This window comes from Capra hircus, chromosome 13, assembly GCF_001704415.2.
Source record: "Capra hircus breed San Clemente chromosome 13, ASM170441v1, whole genome shotgun sequence".
NCBI lineage: Eukaryota > Metazoa > Chordata > Mammalia > Artiodactyla > Bovidae > Capra > Capra hircus.
The window spans coordinates 62,334,610-62,361,823 of NC_030820.1; the positions used below are offsets into that span (position 1 = coordinate 62,334,610).

General features: G+C 49.6%; 1 protein-coding gene and 1 long non-coding RNA gene across 4 annotated transcripts in view; one reads left to right on the forward strand and one right to left on the reverse strand.

The window, feature by feature from the left end:
* Positions 1-27,214, forward strand: part of BPIFB1 (BPI fold containing family B member 1) — a 40,276-nt gene that overhangs the window by 3,757 nt on the left and 9,305 nt on the right. The window contains exons 1-8 of one of the 2 annotated variants that reach the window (XM_013968963.2): positions 14,451-14,505; positions 15,239-15,388; positions 17,825-17,960; positions 18,638-18,745; positions 19,717-19,866; positions 20,600-20,681; positions 24,675-24,738; positions 26,775-26,860. In XM_013968963.2, coding sequence (XP_013824417.1) covers positions 15,274-15,388; positions 17,825-17,960; positions 18,638-18,745; positions 19,717-19,866; positions 20,600-20,681; positions 24,675-24,738; positions 26,775-26,860 — 741 coding nt within the window. In that variant the 5' untranslated portion in view covers positions 14,451-14,505; positions 15,239-15,273. Of the gene's footprint in view, positions 1-14,450; positions 14,506-15,238; positions 15,389-17,824; positions 17,961-18,637; positions 18,746-19,716; positions 19,867-20,599; positions 20,682-24,674; positions 24,739-26,774; positions 26,861-27,214 lie in introns of those variants that run through there. The other variant, XM_018057721.1, reaches the window with a different exon arrangement.
* LOC106502800 lies at positions 1,275-9,311 on the reverse strand. 2 transcript variants are annotated; one of them, XR_001919057.1, is made up of 6 exons: positions 8,930-9,311; positions 8,555-8,833; positions 5,363-5,458; positions 3,918-4,503; positions 3,633-3,714; positions 1,275-1,450 (listed from the first exon to the last, which is right to left on the reverse strand). It is a non-coding gene; the product is annotated as an uncharacterized LOC106502800 (long non-coding RNA). The 2 variants fall into 2 exon arrangements; XR_001296459.2 differs by lacking the exon at positions 3,633-3,714 and having other exon boundaries at positions 8,930-9,307.

Consider the following 27,214-nt stretch of genomic DNA (forward strand, 5'->3'; position numbering starts at 1 on the left):
AACTCAGAAGTGCTATAATTGGTCACAAATCTAAAATTGGATTGATTTTTAAACATAGCATGGGATCGTGCCCATGGTAGAAAAACATTTGATTCATATGCAAAGTTCAAGAAGTCAAGAAAGCATTATAAATAATGATATGAGTCAGGTCGAGGCTCTTGAGCTAGCTATCTACTTCTGATGTTGTCTTCTTCTTACGCTAGTAAGAGTGTAGTTTCTCCTCTGTTTGAGCATTGTTTCAAGGTGAGTCTTAGTAAATACAGAACTGGAATTTAATATCCACTGAAACATAATCTGTTTTATCTCTAATAATTAACCTCATTTTTACCAAAGTACCAGGCTTCCCTGGTGGCTCAGACAGTAAGGAATCTGCCTGCAATGCAGGAGACCAGGGTTCAATCCCTGGGTCAGGAAGACCCCCTGGAGAAGGAACTGGTAACCCACTCCAGTATTCTTGCCCGGGAAATCCCATGGACAGAGGAGCCTGGTAGGCTACAGCTCATGGGATCACGAAGAGTCAGACATGACTGAGCAACAAACAGTTTCAGTTTTCAGTTTTTACCAAATATAGCTAAATTAAGACTAATCTGTTTGCAAAATAAGCCTGGTCTCAATAAAGTTGGCCTGATGATTTATATAAACTATAATTGATGATATAGGCCTATTTTGCTTTGCTGAAACTTTTATAGAGTTTCAGACTGAACTTTTACAAGACTTCTCAGGGCTAGGAAAGTCATGCCAAGAGCTTGTCACAGATATCACCTGACAGGTCAAGGTGAATTTCTCCCTTTTCAAGGTCGCCAACATACCTTGAGATTTCTGTACCTGTTGGTGAGTTAGCCTTCCTAATTTATCCTATAAAACTGCTGGGAACCTAAAAGTTTCCAATCTCTGTAGGGATCAGACAGAGAAAAGAGGGAAGTGTCTCAATTCTGTTTTCAAAGGTATAATTTACCAAGTGACTTTAAGTCATAATGAGTTTGAGGGGAAGGTTTTCCTTACACCTGGAAAACACAGATCAAACCAATAATTTTTCAGATGGAAACCATAAAAATCATAACTATAGTCACCAGTTCACTCAGTCGTATGTAACTAATCCTTTTTGTTAATAGTTTTATGAAGCCGTCAGTTTTCCCATCAGGGCTTCCTAGGTGGTGCTAGCAGTAAAGAACCCGTCTGCCAATGTAGGAGACATCAAAGATGCGGGTTCAATCCCTGGGTCGGGAAGATACCCTGGAGGAAGGCATGGCAACCCACTCCAGTATTCTTGCCTGGAGAATCCCACAGACAGAGGAGCCTGGCAGGCTGCAGTCCACAGGGTTGCAAAGAGTCGGACATGACAGAATCAACTTGGCACGCATGCATGCAGGTTTCCCATTAGAATTCTTCAATTTCTTAGTTCAGCTTTATGGTGGGGTTTCCCTTGTGGTTCAGCTGGTAAAGAATCCACCTGCAATGGAAGAGACCCCAGTTCAATCCCTAGGTTGGGAATCCCCTGGAGAAGGGAAAGGCTACCCACTCCAGTATTCTGGCCTGAAGAGTTCCATGGACTGTAGTCCAGGGGTTGCAAAGAGTGGGACATGACTAAGCAACCTTCACTTTCTTTCTTTTTCTCAGCATTATGGTATGATAGTCAGAAACTTGTATTTATCCAAAAATTCTTTCTACAAATCTTGAGGAGGGAGCATTTTTGCAAAAAGTTTAGAATGAAACTGTAAATGTCTATGAATGACAAAAAGATTTAAAACCCACAGTGAAAAAAAATAGATTACAATGCAACTGACAAATAAACTTGGCTACTGCTGTAACATACAACACTTGCAGATAATTAGAATCATAATTGATAATATTTCACCAAGACATATCAGAATTTTAGAAACTCCATATAATTTCTAGGATATCTATATTAATAACACTTACCAAACAATAAAACTTAAGATTTACTTCTCATCAGACAATACTTCCCATGTACTTTAACACACCACATGAACCTAATTTGTTTAATATCTCTCCATGGGGTGTTTCAGGAGCCCTTTGAAGAATCCCAAAATCAGCTAGAGGTCAAAAGGACTTCATTAGAATTTTCTTTGGGAAGTTTGGTCAAGAAAATATCAAAATGAAAACTTTTCAATATTTTCCTTGACAAAACTCAGTCAGATACAATCAAAAACCACTGTGAAACAATAGTTATTCACTTAGCCAAAGAAACAATAAAAAATGTGAAAGACAAATACAGACCAGACAACTTAAAGGTCACAACACTGGAATTTCAAGTTACCAAAATCTAGAGAGACTATTTTTAGATAGGTATTCTTAAAACATAATTATTCCTATAGAGTTTACCTAAAATCTCTTAGCTCATTTGCATTTAATTCACTTATAAAATTTCATCATACCAAGTTATTTTTCTTGCTGACAAATTTGCAACAGACGTAATAAAACCTTATTTAATTTGTATTAAACCTAGGCCCAGTAAAAGTATTACACTTAATGTTGATGACTGTAAAAGTATGTCTAGTTTCATTAGATCAACAAGTTTATACATTAATTCCAGATATTAATTTAATACTAAATATTTCCCAGTTTGCATGAATCTGAAACAAATTCTGGCCAGTTACCTTCTGTACTTTGCAGAATTTATATAAGCACTTAATTTCTTAAAGCCAATTAAATAGAGCTCATTGACAAATTAGCTTTGATAATACCCTCCAAAAGTAAAGTCAAAGATAATGTCCACATACACATAAAGACAGACACAATGTGAGATCTCATAGCTTCACTTTCTAAACTTTCTCATGAATCAGAAATTATAATATAAAACTCACTAGTTTATAAGCAACAGTTGGAATACATAACCTGTTAAAAGGCTTCTTCCTTGTTATATTTTTTTCCCTCAGTCTTAGGAATTAGAGATGGCCTAAAAGATAAGTGTTCCTGAGAGCCCTGGTTTCAAGACCTCAGTCATGTCTGTCTCTGCAGCCCCATGGACTGCAGCCCACCAGGCTCCTCTGTCCATGGAATTTTCCAGGCAGGAATACTGCAGTGGGTTGCCATTTCCATCTCCAGGTCTCAAGGCACAGGGAAAGAAAATCAAGTTCTCCTAGTAGGACTTGTTCCAAGGTCAGAATTCTGAAAAGACATTTTTATCAAGCTTGCCTTTTATAGGCAAAAAGAACTAGCTTGGGAATTTTCAAAAGTTTTACCTAAACCAATTTTCTCTGGAATCTAAACAATATCATGGCCACATAATGTTGTAATAAAATAGCATCCCTTTCTTAGTCATAGGCTCACAGCTAAAATATTTCCTGTCAGACAGAATTCACTGAAGACAGCTCTGCTGTGGAACAGAACCAGAATTTCCCACTTCACAAGGCAAAATGGCCATCACAAATCACAACACACAACACAAAGTATTAACATGAGGCACAAATAGGCAAAACCATCCTCATCACACACTCCCTGAAATACAAAATTAGAATCTCTCAGAAAACCTCCTACAGAGATACAGAACTTCAGATCTGAGCACTGAGAGTAAATAGAAATAGCTCAGATCTTCAAAGATTTCAAAGAGAGGGAAGAAAGGCAGGTTGAAAGAAGTGGGTAAGGAGAAGGGACAAAAGAGATGACCTTACAGACGGCTCCTGCCACCTGCAGCGCTCAGATATTACAGGACTTTCCCTTGGCTTTTCAGGAAGAAAGGTCAGGAACTCCACCCTAGCAGAAATCAGAAACCAGATATGAGATCAGAATCTGAGTTCTCTGCCCACCAGAAGTGATCAGGCTCCGACCCTCAGATCAGGCTGAGACCCCTCAACCAGACTCCTGCATTCAGGATAAAGGCAGAAGGAAAAAGGGTGGGATAGCAGGAGATGGAAAGAGGAAAGGGAATGAGGTCAACAGAGTCTCTTGTTCCTTACCCGGTCAGGGTCAGGGCACTCTGACCAACCAGCTGCATCAGGAGGAGACCAGGGACAAAGGGTCCCAGGTAGTGACCACTGGGTCTGGTCCATGGGCAGGCAAGCTTGTTCCCAAGTACCCCAAGTGATCAGGATGTCAGTCGTGGCAAAGAAGAGATCCCACCAGAGTAGCCATTTGTTGCAGGAAGAGGGCCTCCTTCAGGGCCTGAGAGTGGGCACTCATCTCATACTCAACAGTGAATTGTCCGAGGAGACGCACGTGCTGTCAAAGCATGAGATTTTATTGGGAAGGGGCGCCTGAGCAGAGGGCGGGAGGGCAAGGGAACTCAGGACAACTGCTCCACCACGTGGCTCACAGTCTCAGGCTTTATGGTAATGAGACAACTTATGACCTGTCTCTGCCCAGTCATTCTGATTCAGGGTCTTTCCTGGCCATGCGCATCGCTCAGCTAAGATGGATTCCAGTGAGAAGATGAGATGCTGAAAGCTTGGTAGGACGTATGGACTGGCATCTCCTTCCTCCTTTTGACATTTCCCAAATTCTTCTGGGTGGTGGTGTTCGTTCCATATTCCTTCCCAGGACCTCCTGTTGTATGATAGCTCATGGTTACTACTGTGGTTAGTAATAGTAAAGGGATTACTACTGCGCCTGGCCAGGAGGTGTGGGAGGGGGCAGTGGCTTTCATCAGCGGTTCTCCTAACATTTTGAGGGTTAAGTGAGTTAATTGGTGCTTAGAACAGGCCTGGGAAGGGCTTATGTGTCTGTGTGGTTCCATTCCCACATCCACAGCTGAGCCAAAGTCAGCTGCTGCTGGGTGACCTCAGTGACGAGGGCAGGGCCCAAGCCCTTTCTGACAGCAGAGGGTCATCTGCGCCCTCCACAGGGCTCCCCCTAGCTCCCTCCGGGGGCCTCTAATGTGGCCCCTGCGAGATGGAAAGAGAGAGACAGAAGGAGACAAGAAGAAAGAGATAAAGACATAGAGAAGCCAGTCTGTGTGAGAGATACAGAGGGAGGCCCTGGGAGAAATGGCATCACAGAGTTCAGACAACCAGCATTCCACAGGCCTGGTTTAGGAGGCCAGACCACACTCTCCTTCTGCCTGAGGGAAGTTCCATTGCAGCCTGTGGCTTTCTGGGGTGAGCCAAGGGGCTACTAGGACCCCCGCCCTGCTAGTGCTCAGTTCCCATCGTCCACCTCCAAACCCGGGTCTTGTTTCCAATGGAAATGGCCCAAGCCCACTCAGATGTTACCCAAAAACTGGTTGCAATGCTTGGTGGGTGCTGAGCCAAAGATCAGAAGTAAGGACTTGTTACTTGCAGCCAGCAAAAACACCGGGTGTTTTCCCAAAGCAGTGTCTCCCTGAACAGCAAAATTGGGGAAGTTTAAAGCTAAGGGTACATGTATATTCATGAAGGGCTTGAGCAGAGGAGAATTCGGCACAGACCTGGGGCCAAGGTCTTCAGAGTACAAGCTTCAGTTGACTGAAGTCAGGAAGGCCAACATCATCATTCCATCCACGCCTGAGTGGGGGCCTGAGTTCCTGCAAAACCCAAAGGCTGTATGAGATTGTTAGGTATATCCCGCAAGGAGGAAATTGGACTCTGTTTTGTCACTGAGCTATTGTTTCTCAACAGCTTTTCCTTTGTTCCTGCATTCACTCACTTCCTTTGAAATCATTGATTACTGAGAACTGTTCAAGGGCAAGCACTGTGGCCAAGTTTAGATCATAAAATGGCTTAAGCCAAAATGGCTTCTCTTATGTCAAGAAAGCCTTCTTTGTCCTCTTTCTCCAGAGGAAGAGACAGACAAGCCCCAGACTCACTCTCCAAAACCCACCTCCTCTCTTTGTCCTTCCACTTGGAAGGTGCTCTTCTCTTAATTCTCCATGTCAGCTTCTCCAACTCACCAGCCCAGATGAAAAGTCACCTCTTCCGTGAAGCCTTCTCAACTATTACTCTCCCCAAACAAGTAGGGCACCCTCTCCAGGCTGCTGGCAACTGTCACACTCAAGACAGGTGTGGACCAAGCTACATGCTCTATCACCTGACACCTTTTGCCTGAGTCCCACACTCTGGCCTTTGTATTGCTTGTCTGGCCCTGCTAACACCCCTGTGCCAACTTCCATCACAGCACGTCCAGGAGAGCAGAGGTTTATTGCAGTTTCAGCCCAGTAGCCCTGCCTGGATTTCCCTTTCTTAGAGCATTTGCTTACCAAGGCCAAGCTGACCACCACCTGATTCCATGCTACCTCATTAATGAGAAATCACAGTCTTTAACTCTCTCCCTGCTTTGACCCTCATATGACCTGTCCTTTCTGTCCCTGTAGGACTCCCCATACAGACACACACACACCCTGGACTGTGAGTCCTACAAGGGCAAGGCATACCTGACCTTCCTGCAATGTCCCTCTTAGATCTAGGAGTCTGGTTTAGCCAAGTTTTGTTTGCATTGAATCTTAATCTATTCCTGCCCCACAAAAGAGGGATTGTACCCATGAAGTTCCAATACAGATTTCTTTTTTTTCCTTTCTTGGTGGTTCCGGGACTAAAGTGAAGGGACTTTTGTTCCAGCTATCAACCTTGTCCCTGACAGTGCTTCCCAGGAATCCTGAGTTGGTGGGGGCTTGTGGGCCAGCTCTGGGAAAAGAATGAGCTTTCCTCCACCTCCTTGTCCTCTACCCAATCTTTATTTATTCATTTTCATGGGATTGTTTTTTGATCCAAAATATGAATTCAGCGTAACCTTTGTTTAATTCTGAAAACAGAAAGACAACGGTAAAGGTCACCGATGATGACACAAACCAAGAAAAAACCGTTGTTACTGTTTGGGTGTATTTCCTTCCAGTATTTTATCCAGATGGAAAAAAAAAAATTTTATACGAAGCAGAAGAAACTATTTCTTTTTTCACTTGCTAAGAGTCTTTAATTAGTTTCTCCATATTGCTTTGTGACTGCTGCCTGGTGGCCCACAATTTATTTGACAAATCCCCTGTCAATAGACATTTAAACTGGTGCCACTTGATACATAATGTTGCAGTGTGCACCCAAACAGTTTATTTGTCAACATCATCAGCCTCCTGGTTCCAACTGGTCTAGGGTCTACATGCTTGTGGGCAGCATATAGTTAACTTCTTCCACCTGGTAGGGGTTTCAGTATCTGTGACACAGATCGAATGACATGGCTCAGGATATTACCTGTAGCTCTAGAGGAGGAGCTAAAGGAACTTGGCCATATAACGGCTAAACTAATCTTATTTGGACTTGCTTCGCCATTTTCCTTTATTTCTTCATTTTCTTGCTATTCTGATTAACTTCATTCTTAGGAACACAAAGAAGGAGGCTAAAGTTTTTCTACAGAGAGGAGGTAGGGGTGGGAGCGGGAAAGTTTGTCCCAGGAAGCCCCATAGGATGCTGCTCAGTTACACTAACGGTCCATTTTGCCCACATCACTGGGCAATTCCCTCAGACAGAACTTACGCACCCCTTGGGTCATGGATATGAGCCTTCCTAAGAACAAATTTGCTCTCTAGAAAAGGTCATTCCACACTGCATATTTACCAAGCTCCCACTGCTATAAGCAAAGGTTATCAGAGCCAGCCTGACCCACAGCATCAAAGAGTCCAATATCATTATCTAACAGTTAGGGCGCCTAAGGCCCAGAGATAAGAACTGATTTATCTAAAGGCCTTAGCACACTCTATGTTGTCTAGAGATTTTCTCCCTACTCAGTTATCTCTCTGACATTTTTCAAGGGAATGCAAAATCTTCAACAAGGATGCAGGTGGGATGGAGAGAGGATATAGCATCTATATTGCCCATGGCAGACATCGCTAATCAATCATCATAATTTCTTCCAACACTTGAGGACATCTCCAGCAGTCATTACCATGCAACAGGACTTGGCCCAAGAGGTGAAATGTTTCTGGTGGCATTTTTGGTGCCAACAAAGAGCCTTTTCAAATTGTGGGCTTGAGCCCATTTGAGTGAATGTTTCATGTGGCTTCCTTCTTGCCTCTGAGACAGAAAAAGTCCACAGGTTCTCCTGGTTTCCATCTGTCTAACCCTGCCGTGTTCTCAGAGACCCTTTCTGGTTTTCTGCAGATTTCCGAGAAAAGGGTGCCCCTCATCCCACTTGGGGTGATGTGCTGGGCTGGGACAGGAGGGCAGAATGGGCTGCCCGAGTCAGACAGAACTGGGTCCAGATCCTGGCTCCACAGTTAGAGCTGTGAGGCCACGGGCAAGTCACTGTCCTTCTCCAAGAGCCTTCCTCATCTGGGAAACAGGGGTGTTAATACTGCTCTTCTCTCCCTCCTGGCCCCTGCTTTTGGTGATGTGTAGAAAAGAGATGGTCTTTTTCACTCTGCCACTTTGCCGTGTTGGAGTGAACAGCTCTGGTTCAACAGCAAACTCTCCCCATGCTTAACCCATGTTTCTGTGCTATCGGCTTGGCAGGGGAAAGGAGCTTGCTTGCTCTCTCTCTGTCTCTCTGTCTGTCTGTCTGTCTGTCTCTCTCTCTCTCTCTCACACACACACACACACACACACACAGGAACACACATTCACCTTTTCTTCCTCTCTGGCTCCATCTGGATGGATCACAGGCAGGGAGAAGAGGGCAGGAAGCAGGAGAGAGTTACCTGGATTGGTACTGTTGCAAGATGGCTTCCTGGAGAGGCAGAAACTGTTTAGAGTTGAGTCTCATGGGCACTTTCATGGGGGTGTTTCACACCTTCATGCCAGGCCTCTCAAGCCGCAGCACCAGAGGAGGGCAGAGCTTCTCCAATCGCTGACCCCCCTACATGCCACCCCAGCTTCTGGTTCTCTGGCACCCCTTCCTCACTGCCCAGAGGCTGAGAATGGGAAGAACGGAAATCAGCCCCAGACCAGATCGCTGTCCTGCAGGGTCCACACCAGGCCTTTGGAAAAGCACACAGAGACACACACACACTTTGACCACATCCTTAGCGAGCAGAGAGCAGTAATTTTTCCCTCTCAAATGCCACTCTGCCCACCTGAGCTGATGACGTCAGCTCCTCAGCCTGTTTCTCTCAGAAACGAGACAGGATCCTGTCCATCGCACGTCCCAGGTCCAGGGTCGCACCCCTCTAGGCCTGGACTAGGGCACACAGCCCTGCTCGCCTCACTGAGCCAGTGGGGGAGGGGCCCACAGCTGTCTGCTGAGAAGCATCTTCACAGACCTGCCTCCTTTGCCCTCTTTTCTCCTTTCTCACCTTAGTCTGGGCCAGGAGCCCCCATAGGAGGGACCCAAGAGCGCTGCCACTGCCTCCTGGCTGCCTGCTCACACTGCGGGCTGGCTCCTCCTCTTGCTTTATAGCTTCTGTGGAAGTGCAGCGCCTCCGGCGATACTTGAGCTTGGGGACTTGAGGAAGTGCTGGGGAGGACACTCATCCATGGGCAGCAGTCAGGCAGCTTGAGGCAGATACTGCCTCTGAACTGGGACTTGAAGGTCAATTATATTAATATTTCAATAATAATAATCGCCTTTCCCTGGTGGCTCAGATGGCAAAGAATCTGCCTGCAATGCAGGAGACCTGGTTCGATCGCTGAGTCAGGAAGATCCCCTGAAGAAGGGAATGGCTACCTACTCTGATATTCTTGCCTGGAGTATCCCATGGACAGAAGAGCCTGGCAGCATACAGGCCATGGGGCCGCAAAGAGTCGAACAAGACTGAACGATTAACACCTTCACTTTCACTGACGGTCTAAGCATTTTACATTTTCTTATGTGTCCCTCAAAACAGCCCCATCTTACAACTGAGGAAGTGGCAGCTCCCAGAGAGGAGCCTTTTTCCCCCAGCCACACAGCTGATGAGCCTGGAACAGGGCTGGGTCCACGGCCGGTAGACTCCAGACGCCTGCAGCAGACAGGGCAAATGGAGTTCTCAGGGGCTGGGCAAGGCATTCTGGGAAGGGACACAGCACAAAGGCCCAAGAGCTGAAAAGAGGAAAGGCTGGGACAAAGAGGCCCTGAGCAGTTGGGGTTGGGGGGAGGGAGCTGAGTGGCACTGAGAGCAGGGCCGTGGTGCCCTGTGGCTTCCAAGGTGTGCCAAGACTTAGAGGCACCGTCACACCTGCTGACCCCAGTGAGTGCGTTTGGACCGAGAGGCAGGAAGCAGGAGCTGGTTGAGGCCTAGGCCCTGTCACTGGGCTCAGGCCTCCCACAGAGGCCCATTGTCCATGGGCGGCAGCAGGGCCAGCAGGAGAGCCCAGGAGGAGGCCTCTGCCCTCTGGAGATGTGCCCGGGGAAATGGCAGGCTCCCTCCAGGAAGTCTCTCCGGTCCCAGAAGCTTCTCACCATTAGGCATTTGGAGCCGTGAGGCCGTTTCAGACATGGCAGGAGGGCAAACACTCTTGCCCTCTTCTTCTCATCTCCAGGGAGGGCAGCCCCACCAGGGCCCAGCCATGTACTGGGTGTCCCCACAGCCCTCGCCGCCCTCCTCTTGTCCCCCTGCACAAGGACTCAGGATTCAGTACCAGTGCTCCCAGCTCTGAACCACATCCCCGGCCTCTAGACTGAAGCTGGGCAGCAAGGATTCCCCAGGCCCTGTTTGAGTCCTACCTCCCGACACAAACTGGACTCACCAGGGACGGGTGGCATAGTGGTGAAGAGCGTGTCATCTGGACGAAACAATACACTCAAGTCCCAGTTCCAGAAGCGCTGAGCGTGGACCTGGAGCAAGTCACTCACTTCTCAGGGCCTCAGACTCCCTGGGTACACTCAAGGCCAATCCCAGGTGGTGAGCGAGAGGGGTCCTGCGGAGCAGTTCATTTGTCCCCTTGGTTCAAAACAAAGCCTCATTCATTCAATCCACAAATATTCACTGAGATTGCTGAGGCCGCAGGCAAGGCAAAGACAGTGCTCATTGCTGCAGAATAACTCAGCCTGGGCTGAGTGCTGGGTGAGTGCGCAGCTCAGTTCACAATCTCAGCAGCCTGGGTTACCATTATCCCCAGTTTACAGATGAAGACACTGAGACCCAGAGAGGTGAAGTACCTTGCCCACAGTTACACAACAAAATGGCAAAAATGAGATTCAAACCTGCTCTCGTGGGTGAATTAATTCATGGATATGTGTATTCCTAAATCCTAAGATGTGTTTAGGAATAAGGGATGGGCAAGGCTCTTCCTTCCATCCTCCCAGTTAATATGATTGTAACCTCTCTGCAAAGGCTTATTCTATTGTAAGAAATAATATTAATACAAAAGCAAAAAGTGCACATTTATTGAGCACTTACTCTGTGCCGGGATGTATGACCCATGTGCTGACATTATTCCCATTTCACAGATGAGAAACAGAGACTCAGAGAGGTTAGGAATGTGCTGAGTCACACAGCATGGAGATAGTGGCGCCAGAACCTGAACTCAGTCTCTCCCAGGGCCCCCTGCCTCCACCAGGACATCCCTAGATAGATTTTGAAGTCCGAGTTCTGGTTTAAATGTGGCTCTGCCATTTATTGGCTGGTGAAGCTGGTGCCTTTGTGGCAAAGTCAGGATAGCCATGCTGACCCTGGTGGGAATGAGACTCTGTTGACAGGACTGATGTGAAGCCTGGGGTGGAAGCTTCTATGTTGCGGGTGCTTAAGACATCATCCCTGCCCCTATTCTCATCATGGTCCTGTTCTCATCCCTGTCCCTGGTCTCATCACTGCCCCTCTTCTCATTAGTGCCCCGATCTCATCTCTGCCCCTGTTCTCATTACTGGTCCTGTTCCCATCCCTGCCCCTGTTCTCAGCACAGGTCCTATTCTCATCATTGGTCCTATTCTCATCCCTGGTCCTGTTCTCATCCCTGCCCCTGTTCTCATCCCTGGTCCTGTTCTCATCCCTGCCCCTGTTCTCATCCCTGGTCCTGTTCTCATCCCTGCCCCTGTTCTCATCCCTGGTCCTGTTCTCATCCCTGCCCCTATTCTCATCCCTGCCCTTGTTCTCATCCCTGGTCCTGTTCTCATCCCTGCCCCTGTTCCCATCTCTGCCCCTGTTCTCATCTCTGCCCCTGGTCTCATCCATGCCCCTGTTCCCATCTCTGCCCCTGTTCCCATCTCTGCCCCTGTTCCCATCTCTGCCCGTGGTCTCATCCATGCCCCTGTTCCCATCTCTGCCCCTGTTCCCATCTCTGCCCCTGTTCTCATCTCTGCCCCTGTTCCCATCTCTGCCCCTGTTCTCATCTCTGCCCCTGTTCTCAATCCCTGCCCCTGTTCTCAATCCCTGACCCTGGTCTCATCCCTGCCCCTGTTCTCAATCCCTGCCCCTGGTCTCATCCTTGCCCCTGTTCCCATCTCTGCCCCTGTTCCCATCTCTGCCCCTGTTCCCATCTCTGCCCGTGGTCTCATCCATGCCCCTGTTCCCATCTCTGCCCCTGTTCCCATCTCTGCCCCTGTTCTCATCTCTGCCCCTGTTCCCATCTCTGCCCCTGTTCTCATCTCTGCCCCTGTTCTCAATCCCTGCCCCTGTTCTCAATCCCTGACCCTGGTCTCATCCCTGCCCCTGTTCTCAATCCCTGCCCCTGGTCTCATCCTTGCCCCTGTTCCCATCTCTGCCCCTGGTCTCATCCCTGCCCCTGTTCCCATCTCTGCCCCTGTTCTCATCTCTGCCCCTAGTCTCATCCTTGCCCCTGTTCCCATCCCTGTGCCTGCTGTCATCACTGCCCCTGTTCACAGGAATGGCTGCCCAGGAGGCAGGGAGCCCTTTACACAGGCCACACGCTGTCTGGCCCAGCTTCCCTGCCATGTGCCCCAGGGCCCCACCCTCATCCCTCACGTCAGCCGGATCCTCGTTTCTCCAAACTTCAGGAAACTGGAGTCCCAAGCCTGCCTCCCAGCAGCTCTGTGGTTTACCAGATGCCACAAATATTTACTTTGGAGACCTCAGTCCAAATGCAGAGGGTGTGCAGGATATAAGGCTGGGCTTCCAGACCCAGTGCCCAGGTGAGGAGAGCAGCAGGCCAAGGCACCCGTGTGTCCAGGTAAATGTGTAGAGAAGGGGTGAAGGGCCTACATCACCAAGAAGGGTCTGAGCTAGAGACACTTGTTGGGGTCAGGTCAGGAGCAAGAGAGAGGCCTGACCCCAGGGTAAGGCACCTCTCAGTCCACTAGGACCCTGTTAGGGTCAGGGCCGGGGGTAGAGAGGAGTCCAGCTTTTTCACCCAGAAGACAAAACAGCAATGAGGAGGGAACTGGACTGGTCCCATCTCTCCCTGACCTCATCCCAGTGACATTAACCCACTCCACGCACACCAGCTGCTCTATGGCCAGCCCTGGGCTGGGGTGATTCTAAAGACAAAACTATCAAACTGTCCTGGACCCCAAGATACTCCCAGGATGGACCAACATGCTATGCTCGAGGAGAGCCCAGGGACATGGTGGTAGAGGAAAGTCAGGGAAGGCTTCCTGAAAGAGGTGATATATTGGTGGAGAAGCTGAGTAGAAACTGGCTGGACAAAGAAAGAAAGAAGGGTATCTCGTGCAAAGGGGACTGCATACTCAAAGAGGCAAAAGACAGGAGGCGAGATGCAATGTGGCGGGTGGGTGTACCGTGCTTGGATTTGTAGAGAAGAAAATTTTCCTCAGAAGGGAAGGCAACCATCCACTTGCCCCCCTGAGAGCTTCTGATCAGAGAAGAGAGCAGTGTGAGTTAATAATGAAGGGAAAACAGGGTCAAGATACTTGAAACAAAAAGACAATGGAGTGGGGATGGGGGCTTCCTGGGCAAAGGAGCAGGTGCAGGGAGGGCGTCCCCTCTGCCTTCTGGCTTTGACTGCAAGGTGGCTCCTTCTGACCCCAGAATTAGCGACAATAACTGTCATTATCAGAATAACAGCTAACCCTCATCGGGCACTTGTGGCATACGAGGCCACAAAGGGTTGGTCCCATTGAATCCTCCCAACATCCCTGCGAGGTAAGTATCATTATCATTACCCCTTATTTTATAGATGAGGAAACAGACAGAGAGGACAAGTCGCTTGCTTGAGAACACCCAGCAAGTTGTAGAGGCTGCCCTCCCACTCGGGTCTGTCTGACTCCCAAGCCCACAACACTTCTCTTTCTCCTTCAGGCATCCAAGACTCAGGAATGAGGGTCCTGTGAATCAACAGCAGTTCCCATGGCCCAGACCTCCTCAGTCTAAGAAACTCACACTCCCCCGTTCTTCCAGGGCTCCAGGGCCGTTCATTCATTCAGCAACCACTTATTAACCAGTGTGTGCTATGCTGAGTGCTGAGGACTCAGAGGGGAGCAGGTAGACCCAATCTGTCCTCCTGGAGCTCACAGTCTGGTCGATGGGATCCTGCGAATTAAGCAAAACAGCTTTCCTACCACTTTGCCTCCTACATGAATGCTCATCTCCTTCCAGCCTGCACTTCCTGTCCTGGACACACACTAGCCCCCAGGGCGACCTCTCTGCAAGTATGGTCCAGGCTCTCAGGTTCCAGGAAAAGGAAATCTCTGCAGAGAAAGGGACACGTGAGTGGAGTTTTCAAGAGTGAACAGGAGTTCAGCAGGCAGATAAGGAAGGGGGACAGCATTGCAGGAAGCAGGAAGAGCAGACCGAGGACACAGAGGGGAGAGAGCAGGGTTTGTTCTGGGAACTTCAAGCAGCTTGGAATGACTGGAACTTCATAGAGCAAGAGGGGAAACCCAGGGAGGGAAATTGGCTGAGGTTGAGGGCTTTAAGTGCCACAATGATGGGTGGGGAAAAAAAAAAAAAACAGAAGCAGAAATGTTTTGTCCTGAGCACTGAGGCTGGATGTCCTGTAAGAAAATAACTAATATTTACCAGGTGCTCACCTTGCATGCTTGCATGCTAAGTTGCTTCTGTCGTGTCCGGCTCTTTGTGACCCTGTGAACTGTAGCCCTCCAGGCTCCTCTGTCCGTGGGATTCTCCAGACAAGAATACCGCAATGGGTTGCCATGCCCTCCTCCAGGGTTTCTTCTCCACCCAGGGATCAAACCCAAATCTCTTATATCTCCTGCCCTGGCAGGCAGGTTCTTTACCACCAGCACCACCTGGGAATCCCGCCATGCAAAAGGCATGGTGCTAAATGCTTTCTAGATATTATCTCATTTAATCTCAACTCCATGAAGTAGCAGTCACGATGCCTATTTTCCAGATGAGAAAACTGAGGCACAGAGAGGTTAAGTTGATTGTCAAAGGACACAGAGACCTCAGTCAGGCTCCAGAGCCTGCTCTCTTAACCATCTCACTAAACAGCCTCTCCTGGACTCTATGACCCCAAGTCACCAAGTATGGCAGGCCTGGCCTGGGCCTTCTCTGCTCAGCTAATGGAGCCCTCTGTGCTCATCCCAGGTTCTGCCACGTGCCACCTGCTAACCTCGAAGAAGATGGCCTACCCGTGGACCTTCACCTTCCTCTGTGGTTTGCTGGCAGCCAACCTGGTAGGAGCCACCTTAACCCCTCCTGCGGTTCTCAGTCTCAGCACAGAAGTCATCAAGCAAAGTAAGTCTTGGCCACCCAGGCTTTATCACTGTAAGGCAGGGGGTAGGTGGAGCAGCCCTCCAAGGGAGGGAGGGAGTTCCCCATCACTAGGGGTATACAAGGCATGGTTGGATCCCAAGTCTGGAGTGAGACTTGATGGGGTGAGTTACAAAGGTTGGGAGGGTCTATGCTCTCAAGTATTTATGATTCCAATATCTCTTTCTTAAATTCCATGATTCTAAAACCTACTACTCTGAGGTCCACAGCCCTCAGAGGAGTATGGGGCCACCACATGCGATGATGGAAATGCCTCTCCGGCTGCTCTTGCCTAAACCTCGTTGCCAGAGCCCCTCCTCTGGGTTAGACCTAGTAGGCAACTAGTCTCCAAAGCAAGCACCTTCAGCTGGGAGTCTGGCTGCCTGCACCCCAGGCACAGCTTTCACAAGCTCCAGCTCTGTGGCCCCAGCAGCTCCCTGAGCTTTGGCTTCCTCCTCTGCAAGAGGGCCTCCCCGCTCCCCGGGTTGTCAGGATCATCCAGTAAGACAGAAAGTGACACCTGCTTAATGACCTCTACAGCTGAACTTCTCAGCCTCAGCACTGCTGACTTTGGGGATCGAATACTTCTTTGTTATAGGGGGAATGCTGTCCTAGGCCTACTAGCTGTTTAGCAGCATCCTCGGCCCAGCTGTGACACCAAAAATGGTCCAACTGGAGCACAGAGACCAACCTTCTGTGTACAGTGGGCCTGGGCTGTGGCCCTGTGCATGGGCCAGGTCCTACACAGCTGGAAGGCACTATAGCCTGTGGATATATATATCCACTAGAGAGGATGGATCCCCTAGGATGGAAGGGGAGCTGAGAACTCCAGGCACTCCTGGGGGAGGCACATATGCTCTGGGCCTACACTGAGTTGCAAGCACATGGAATTTCAGCCAGAAGGAGCTTGGAGAGGGGCAGCCATTTAGGTTCCCCAGCAGCAGAGTATGAGTCGAGGAGCTGTGTGCAAGCGGGTGGTTTTGGAGGTGATCCCAGGCAACAGCTGCAGGAGAGCAAGAAGCAAGTCAGGTAAAGGCGAGCCAGTTATCACTGGGAACTGGGGCTCAGTCCCGCTGAGGAACTGCATTAGTCAGGGCCAGTCAGAAGGCAGAAACCACACAGCAAGCCCAACAGATGGGTTTGTATCAGATATTATTGGCAAGAACTGAAACACTAGGAAACCAGCTAAGAAGGAAAAAAGAGAGAATGCCAAAGAATCCCTTAGAGGTTGGGATGCAGCAGGGAGCTGAAATCCAAGTACAGAAAAAACCTGGTGGGGAGAATCCTCCCCCAGAACTCATGGCGGGAGAAGGTTGAAGCCCCCAGAATGGTGGGGAAATTCCCTGAACTGTCCCAGGTCAGAGTTGGTCCTTGGTTGACAGGCTGAGGTTAGATGCAGAGAACTGCCTGCCAGGGAGCCAATGGAATTCTCTGCAGGAGGGACTACCATTGATTCACTGGGAAACTGTCTCTGGCAACTACCTAGAAGGGAGCCGGGGGTCACTGGCTGCCCGAGGAAATCCACTCAACTCCCAGCCCGAAGTCTTGGGAGGTGATACCACTGGAGCTAGGCAAGAGGAGCATGCCAGGGCCAAGCTTCTTATTCCTCCTCCGTGTCCTTCCAGAACCTCGACACACAGTACTGAACAGTGCGCTGGCTGGCAAAGGAGGCTTATGTATGGGGGCCAGCTCCACCGTCACAGTGCAGGCAAAAAGGCTAGCTTGGTCTCTGCGAGGCACTAACACACAGGGATTCTGGGACACGGTGGGGGACATACACCTGAGTCATCCTGCCCAGGGGTGGAGGGAGGGAGGCAGGGCCTTTATACACCAATTCCCACCAGCCATTCATTGGCTGAGGGCTGCTGTCCAATGCGGCTCTCAGCATCAGCTCTCCAGCACTCTGACCTGCGCTACACACAAGCCAAATGGGCTCCAGTCGTCAGGGGAGACATCCAGCAGGGACCAGAACCCAGGGCTCCCGGCTCTTCCTTTCTCTGTACAGCACCTGGGGCTCTTTGGGCAACAGGCCCATGGAATGCAGATGCCAGGGAATCATTAGCAAGTTCGTTTCAGCAGCAAAACAGCCCCAAACAAGGCCTTAGGAGCTCTCTGCCTCTCGAAGTGTTTGCCAGTCGATAGTGAGAGACACGGGGGTCCCTGTTCCAGGTGTCCTGGCCGGCACTCCTGGCGGAGGCTGGCAATATTCAAGGTGGGATTGGTCCCGCCCATGCCCAGCCACAGTCTCCATGTGAACATGATCCATCCGGACCATCATCCTCAGGATGAAGTCATCCCTCCCCTCAGCTTATGTCCCAGTCCAAGTAGCCCTGAGTGATGTCCCCTCCCAGCCTGGAGCCCCCACCAAGCCATCCTCCTCGCCCCTCCCGCTGGACCCTGACCCCTGGGATCTGTCTCCAGTGCTGGCACAGAAACTGAAGAATCGCGACGTTACCAACACCCTGCAGCAGCTGCCACTGCTCACTGCCATGGAGGAGGAGTCGTCCGGGGGCATTACCAGCAGCCTGGTGAAATCCATCCTGCAGCATATCCTCTGGTAAGTGGAGCAGAACCAAGCTGGGAGCTGGCTCTTTGCCCACTCCTCTGCCCAGGACACGCTTTGCACGCTCAATGGATCGGTCAACAAGCGTCAGTTGGTGTCAACTCTGTGTCTGACCATGAAAGATGGATCAAAAAAAGCCTCTCCTTCAGAGGCTCCCAGAGGAGTTACCAAGAACCATAGGAGGGACCCAGGAACCCTAAGAGGGAACACCCCAGAGGAAGATCGCCTGGGGTGGGAGGATGAAGAGAAAAGGCGATGCTTCTCAGTGGTGGGGACAATGACTCCATGCTCACCAGGAGACAAGAAGAAATGGCATTTTGGGCAGTGAGACTGACCTGAGCAGAGGCAAAGGGTAGGGGTGAGCCAGAATGGCTGGTGCTCAGATCCCAAGGCCAAGAGGGAGAAGTCAAAGGGGCCAGGGCACAGAGGGTCTTACAGGTCAGCCCCAGAAGCTCAGGTTCATCTCCTGAGTTAGGAGGGGAGCCATGCAAATGTTTCAGACAGTGGGGAGGGAGAGGGGAGCAAGACCATGCCGAGGGGAGTCAGCGGACAGGGCTTGGGTCCAGCTGCTGCCTAGACACTTTGGGGGACAGCTAAGATGGGGACCAGTCTGGGGATGATGCTCAGTCGAATACGAAGCATGAATCTCAAGCCTCCCGTGTCCCGTCCAGGCTGAAAGTCACCTCAGCCAGCATCCATCAGCTGCAGGTGCAGCCCCTGGCCGATGGCAGACAGCTGATGGTCAAGGCCCCCTTGGACATGGTGGCTGGATTCAACACGTGAGTATCCCCTGAGTCAGGCACCGCGAGCCAGACAGTTTCTTCCACTCCTCCCCGCCCCCATCCTCCATGCAGGAAAAGAGAGTTCCAAGCAGAGGGGAGAGTAAGGGCAAAGGCTCTCAGGCAAGAGTGCAGCTGCCTGGTTCACAGGGCGGCCTAAGGAAGGAGGGGCGGGGACAGCCGGGTGGGAGGTCAGATTGTACAGGGCCTGTGGGCCAAGGTGAGGACTTGGTTTTACCAATGAAGACAGGAGCCATGCAGGGCTCTGAGCAGAGGAGGGATGTGGCGTGGTTTCACATTCTTCAAGAAGCCTCCTGGCTGCTGTAGGGGGAGCGGGCAAGGGTGGAGGCAGGGAGGTTATCCAGAAGCTACTGTAATAATTCAGGAGGAGACAATAAGAGTGTGGACCAGGGTTTAGGAGCAGGATGATAGTGAGAAGAAGCTGGATTCAAAATATGTCTTGGAGGACACAAGAGGATTTGCTGACAGATTCAATTAGGGCTCGGGTTGGGGCTAGGATGGTGGGGAGGTTGAAGGGTCAAGACAGTATGGAGTGGCCAGAAAAAGGCAGGGGAGATCAAGAGAGGAGAGGGGTTGGGGAAGGGTCCGTAGTTCATTTTGTGTGTATTAATTGCTCAGTCACGTCCAACTCTTTGCGACCCTATGGACTGTAGCCCACCAGGCTCCTCTGTCCATATACACATTAAATCTGAGACACCAGTAAGGCATTTGAGAAAGAAGCCAGGTATAAGTTTGGAAGCTGGCATGCGTAGAGGATTTAAATCAGAAGAGGAATCCAAACACCGAGGCTGGGACACAGTGAGGTATACACATGAGGGGATGAGGAGAACCCAGCATGGAGCCCGAGAAGGGAGGAGCAAGAGGCAGGAGGCAGCGGTGGGCAGCAGCCGCGGCTTGATCCAGCCTCGAGCCGGGCTGGAGCTCACAGCCTGGGGCTCCTCCACTCCCAGGCCCCTTTTCAAGACCCTTGTGGAGCTGCACGTGGAGGTGGAGGTCCAAGCCATCATCCACATGGAGACAAGCGAGAAGGACCACGCCCGCCTGGTCCTCAGCGAGTGCTCCAACACCGGCGGGAGCCTGCGCATCACCCTGCTGCACAAGTGAGTGCCGCCACCTCTCCCCGGGCCCCTTGCACACCTGGGAGGGAAGCAGGTGGTGCCCTGGCCCCATTTTACAGATGGAGAACACTGAGGCCCACAGAAAGAAAGGGACTTTTCCCTCCTGATTCCTGGTCTGGGGCTCCTTTCAGGAAATCTGTGACACCAAAGAGAGCTCAAGGGTGAAGCAATAATGATGGGATTTCAGGCATCGTGCCAGAAATTGGAACACACATTTGAAAGTGGAAAGGAGGCTCTTTTCTGGGCCCCAAACACCACTGGCAGGCTTGAGTGCAGCCATGGGTCTAAACTATGGAGTCAGGCGAGCATAATGCAACTCTCGCATTCACTGTCCAGGCAACATTCTGGACAAGTCACCTCCCTGCGCCTCACCTCCACAGTGAGAGGATGAGATCAGGCAGTGTCCTCAAGTACCCACCTGAGTGCAGGGCACACAACAGCTGCTCAAAGACTGGATGCTTCCCTCCACCCCTCCTTAGCAGGAGAATGGGGGAAATGCCCACTGCCTTCATTCCAGTGTCCAGAGCCCATGTCCCTTGAACCATCTGCCACCATCTTCCCCAGGCTCAGGGGCTACACCCAGCCCTGTCTCTAACAGGCCCTGTGCCTTGGGCAAGTTCCTTCCTTCCCTGGACTTGGTCTCGCCTTCTATAACACAGCGGAGGGTGACCATCCCTGACCCACCTTATCTCTCTCCTCTTCTCCTCCCTCAAAGGCTCTCCTTCCTGCTCCAATGCTTAGCTGACAAGGTCATAAGCCTTCTGATGCCAGCGCTCCCCAAACTGGTGAAAAGCGAGGTAAGTAGAGTCAGGGTCTCTCTGGTCTGTGAAGCCTGCTCCCCTGTGAGTCAGAGGTGGAACTGCAGGCTGGTGCTGAGGGACCTGTGTCTCCTTTGAGTGGGAAGTTTCTGGGCTTGGGTCATTCTTTCAGCAGTGGATCCTTGTGGTCAAGGTAATGAAACTGCCAAAAGACAGCCGAGGGACCTTGAACAGTGATGTGCTGATAAATTGTTAACAATCGACTCGAGAGGTCTTGGAGGAAGGAAGCCCTGATTTGTAGCATTCACTGACTTCCCTGATGTAAACACCTCTTCTGTTGCCAATTTCAAGCTACTAGGAGAAGGCAGTGGCACCCCACTCCAGTACTCTTGCCTGGAAAATCCCATGGACAGAGGAGCCTGGTGGGCTGCAGTCCATGGGGTCGCTAAGAGTCGGACACGACTGAGCGACTTCACTTTCACTTTTCACTTTCATGCATTGGAGAAGGAAATGGCAACCCACTCCAGTGTCCTTGCCTGGAGAATCCCAGGGACAGGGGAACCTGGTGGGCTGCCGTCTATGGGGTCGCACAGAGTCGGACACGACTGAAGCGACTTAGCAGCAGCAGCAGCAGTGTGAATTCACGGAACAGAAATTGGGACAAACATTTGAGCAGGGTCAGGAAGAGATGTTTGGTTGCACATTACTGGATGGTGTTTCCACCATGCAGATTCAAGAGACGTATATAATCTCAGGAGCAATGGATAATGGTAAAATAGAACAGAATAATTAGGAAGTAATGAGTTTTGAGTTGACTTTGCTCTTAGCATAATTTATTTAATTGTAAGTGTATACAACTTGATTTTTAATAATGTCAGGTTTAACACCAAGCTTAGAAATTTCTGAAAATTTAACAATTGGTTCTCAAAAATTGATCCAAGCTAGCTCTAGCACAGCAGGGTCCCACACTACCCTGGTTGTGTCATCAGGGGGTTGTTACCCAGCAGGTCTTGTTGGATTCATTTTTCTAAGTCAGTGAACACGAGTCCATCTCCCTTTATATGTCCCTTATATGTCACAGATAAGCTAAAACTCAATGCTGCTGCTGCTGCTAAGTTGCTTCAGTCGTGTCCAATTCTGTGCGACCCACAGACAGCAGTCCACCAGGCTCCCCTGTCCCTGGGATTCTCCAGGCAAGAATACTGGAGTGGGTTGCCATGTCCTTCCCCAATGCATGAAAGTGAAAAGTCAAAGTGAAGTCGCTCAGTCGTGTCCAACTCTTAGTGACCCCATGGACTGCAGCCCACCAGGCTCCTCCGTCCATGGAATTTTCCAGGCAAGAGTACCGGAGTGGGCTGCCATTGCCTTCTTCATAAGTTGGATTTACTGCCATTATGACCATTGATTTTCACTGTGAATTTCAAGATGTGCTCATATCAGTGGTTCTCCTGGGGTTAAAAATACCTTATCAGATAATTAATATATTTTTTATAATAAAACTTTTTTGACTGAAAAATGCAATATAATAACCAACAGTTTGGGAGAAAAATGCCCATAATCCTCCTACCTTAACTTAGCAGCTATTTTTTCTTTTGTATATTGTTTTCCAAATCTCCATATTTTTATGTGGCTGCACTCAGCATCAGTATTATTTGATATCCTCTAAGTTATATCTATTTCCTATACCACTGTATGATAGTCACAACTATTTTAATAGCTGCGCCATATTTAACACTTTCTTTAAATTTTTATGTTTTTTTTTTGTTTTGTTTTGTTTTTTGGCTGCTCTGGGTCTTCATTGCCATGTGAGGGCTTTCTCTAGTTGCAGTGAGCGGGGCTATCTAGTTGCAGCTCATGGATTTCTCATCATGGTGCTCCTCTTGTTGCTGAGCACAGACTCTAGGCACATGAGCTCAGTAGTTGCAGCACACAAGCTCTAGAGCGCAGGCTCAATAGCTGTGGTGCACAGGCTCATATGCTTCCAGGGTGTGGAATTTTCCCAGGGGACCGAACCTGTGTCTCCTGCATTGACAGGCAGATTCTTATCCACTGTATCACCAGGGAAGTCCTATTTAATACTTTCTAAAACCTTTCCAGAGAGCCTTTTGAAAGGAATAATTTTGTAAAACTTAGCTTTACTTATGTGAGATTTTTTTTTTTTAAGAAATTTTTCTTCTACTTAAAGGTGACAGTTTCTTAAAGTAGGGCTCAGCTGGAAATTTTTTCCCAGCTTCCGGCAAAATCACATTTTAACTGGCATTATCCTTTACTAGCTAAAAATATATCTTCCACTAGAAAAGATACAAGAACCTGGGATTATAAAATATTCTTTGCATAATGGTCTGTTTTTAAGGGTGAAAAGCCGAATACACTGAGCAATTTGAAAAACTGAGAAACAATTTGAGAAAATATCTGCTTTTAAGGGTGAAAAGCCAAATCCAGTGAACAATTTGAGAAAACTGGCCTTCCATCAATCATCATGATTTCCCGCCAGGAATCACTGGATTTGAAACTACCTCCTATGAATATTTCACTTGGCATGAAAGGAAAAGGGGCAGCATGTTTAAATGTGGCAGGAGCCCACCTAGAAAATGCTAAGGCCCCTTTCAGCATGGGTCCCAATGCCAGTTGCCTGTCAGAACTTCCTGGAAGGGCTTTTTAAAAATAATGATATCAGGGTTCGACCTCAAAGATTCAGATTTAATTGGCCTGGTGGGGCCCTGGTATCTCAGAGGATTCTAGCTCCCCCAAAGGAGGATTTTAGCATGTCACCATGGTTGAGACCCGGGGTGGAACTAAAGGGAGGGGAATTATGACAGGGTGTGCAGAGGGGGCCAGGGGCACCTTTCCCACGAGGAACAGGCAGAGTATGTTGGGAGTCCCTGAGCCCAACTCCTCCATCCTCCCTGGGTTCAGGGTTGGCAAAGCAGCTGGAGAAGGGAACTGGCTTTTCATAGGAAAAATTAACATTTATCAAAGTGCGTAGTCATTTCTCAAAAGCAGCAAAAGGTGGTCAACCAGAAGGTTCTTCACTGGTGAAGTTTAACCTAAGGCAAAATGACAGAGTCTCAGAGCACTGCCCTGGAAAACAGGCTGCTTAGGGCAAGGAGCACGGCCTCTGGGGCCCGGGATGAAGTGAGGTGAATGTTTAACTTCCTTCCCAAGCAGAACAGCTGAGGCTGGGGTTGTCACTGTGACACTTGGTCCCCATAATTCTTCGTTTCGGGGCTGTCCCATGTACTGAGGGATGTTTGGTATCATCCTTGGCCTCCACCCACTAGATGCTAGTTACACTACCCGGTAAACTGCGACAATTGAAAATGTCCAGAAATTTCCAAATGTCTCTTGGGAGACAAAATCACCCCTGCTGAGAACTGCTGGAATTTTTTTTTTTTTTTTTTTTTTTTTTACTTTCTGGCCAAGCCACACAGCATGTAGGATCTTAGCCCCTGACCAGGGATTGAACCTGCATTCCCTGCATTGGAAGTGCAGGGTCTTAACCTTTGGACTGCCAGGGAATTCCCGAGAACAGCTGGAATTTTCAGGGGAGAAGAATTCAAGGGGCAAAGAGATGTGTTGGGGCTAGAAACCCACAAAGAATGTTTACCAGTCTGGTTGGGTCTGTCTTGCTGGCCTCTGTTCTAATGTGACGCATGCGAGGAAGTCAGTACCAAGGGCTGACTGAGAAGTGAAGGAAGGGACGCATTCTGGATTTCCCTCTTATGGAAACATGGGCTTTTGTGAATACGATGAGTCTCATGGGGAGCACAGCTAGCAGGTCAGACACACCTGGACACAGGGCAAGGGACAAATCGTTACAAAAGATCCCAGGTGACGCCAGCAGCTGTGGTGATCTCTGAGCTGCGGTGATGGTTGGGGGAGCAGATGCACCACTGAGCGCTCAGGCACACGGTGAGCATTTGGCTGGCCGTGGGCACAGGGGCGGGGCTCAGCCAGGTGCATTGGGCACGGGTCGCTGTGGGGCTGTGTGCTGGCCCTGGCTGACGGAGGCCCGCATCTGTGCTGTTGCAGCTGTGTCCTGTGCTCAAGGCGGGCTTTGAGGATATGCGTGGGGAACTCTTGAACCTGACGAAGGGTAAGTGCACCACTCTCTCTCTCTCCTTTTTCCTTGACTGCTGAGCTGACTTCCAAGCACTGCCTCTGCCCTCTGCCCAAGGCAAGCCTCCCTTGGTCAGGCCTGAGCAGCAACTCAGCCCAGTAGCAAGAAGGACAAGCATCATCTGATCTCTGCCCAGGATGAACAGACAGGAAATCACCACAGCTGTGATTTCATGAGTACATAATACATGCAAGGTTCTATGTAAGCCAGTGGGTGCCCCCAGATAAACCCAAGTTCAAATTCCAGTTCTGCCACTGATTTGTTCCATAGCGTTGAGAAAGGGGGCTTATACATCCCTACATCCAGGATTGTTGAGGATTAAAATTTTATGGGAGAGTGCCTGGTACATGGCAGATGCTCTGCCTGGCACAGAGAGGTGCTTAGAGATGTGTGCTGGATGGATGGATGGATGGATGGATGGATGGATGGATGGATGGATGGTTGGATGGATGGATGGATGGATGGATGGATGGATGGATGGATGGATGGTTGGATGGCTGGCTGGCTGGATGGATGGATGGATGGATGAATGGATGGATGGATGGATAGATGGCTGGATGGATAGATGGCTGGATGGATGGATGGTTGGCTGGATGGCTGGATGGCTGGCTGGCTGGCTGGCTGGATGGATGGATGGATGGATGGATGATACAGAGACTACTGTGGGCTATCAGAGAAGAGGGATCAAGGGAAGAAACAAATTGTATCCTCAGACCCTTCACAGTGAAAGTCTGAATTCTTGGACGCCCTCAGAGAGGGGATTGGTGGGGAGAAGAAAACACTACCATCTAATCTTTGGAGATCTGAAGAGGCCCATTCAAAGAGCCACCAGAGAGGATTGGGAAGAGGAGAATGGAATCAATAGGTTTTCAGCATCTATAGAGCACCCACTTTGGGCCAAGTCCTTGGGCTGAGTATTTTTTTTACACTGCTTCACTGACTCCTCAGACAACTCCATGAAGTAGTGATCATTATTCCACTTAACAGATAAGGAAACTCAGAAATAAAATCATTTGTCCAAGTTCACAGGAGGAATTAGTGATAGGGGAAGGCTTAAACTCAATTCTGTAAGTTTCAAGTCTGGTTCATTCAGATCTGAGTGAGCTGATTTTGCTAGGTGTCAGTCCTGTACAATCTACAAGGCAAGTATACTACTGCCTCCCATTTTTGGTGTGGAGAATTCCAGAGACTGTATAGTCCATGGGGTCACAAAGAGTCGGGCAGAACTGAGCGACATTCACTTTCACTTTCACTTTCCCCATTTTAAGATGAGGAAACTGAGGTTCAGAGGCGGGAAGAGGCTAGCCAAAGCTACTAGGGCAAGAACCCCAAGTCTCTCCAGCTCCTCTGTTCCCTATGGGCAGAGCGGGAGGGTTCCCCAGACTCCCCAGACTCCACAGGCTCTCCCAGAAGCAAGCAGACCAAGGAACGAACTTCCCACATCCCTCCCTGGTCTCTATTCTCCACCCAACAGCTAGGGCAGATGAGACGCCACTGCCACCTGGTGGCCAAGTGGGGAATCCCGAGGAGGACGCAAGGGATCCCTAGGACAGACCCAGACCCTGCCAGGGTTGGGGGTACAGATCAGACTGGTGGGGGAGATGAAGAGGTATAAACAATAGGTCAGTTTTGTTCCAAACCAAAATGTTGACACAGGACCAACTGGGTTCAGATCCTTTTACAGTATGCCCTTGAGCAAGTCATGTCACTTTTCTGAGCCTTGGTTTCTCTATCTGTGAAATGAGGGTAATAGCAGGACCTAAGGTTATTGTGAGGATTCCATGAGCTAACATGTGCATAATTTAATGCATTACCGGGTGTTTGATAAGTGTCAGCCAGTATCTCATCATATTTATCATTGTCCTTATCAACATCATCATGACTCCTGCCCCTACCCCTACACACGCCCCCCCTCACCCTGTGCAAAAATGGTGCTTCAGCCAAAAGCAACTTCCCACCAAGGCATCCAATACTGCCCTCCACCCTCACAGAATTTTCTTCTCCCTGAGCAGTGCCCATGCCTCTCAACTCTGAGCACCTGAAGCTTGATTTTATTTCTCCTGTCATCGACCACGGTGTTGTCCATCTCATCCTGGGGGTGAGTGTCATGGGACCTCCAGGGGAAAGTGGGAACATTCCTTCCCTTCTCTGACCACTGGTAGTCGGAGACCACTGGTAGTCGGAGACCACTGGTCTGCTTCAGGTGAGAAAACACGGGTCACAGTACACAGAGGCAGACTTAGAAAAGTCTCAACAAGCTGACCACGTCCCATGTAAACCGTTCTGGCAAAAAAAAGAATAGTCAGCAAGGGGAATGTACGGGCCATACACTGAATATTGACCCCAATGACCCAAACTCCTCCAACCTTGCTTTCCACCATCAGGGGCCAGAGTGGGAGGGACTCTTGGTCTTTCTCTCAGGCAAGCACCTGACAGTCCTCAAATATCTGGT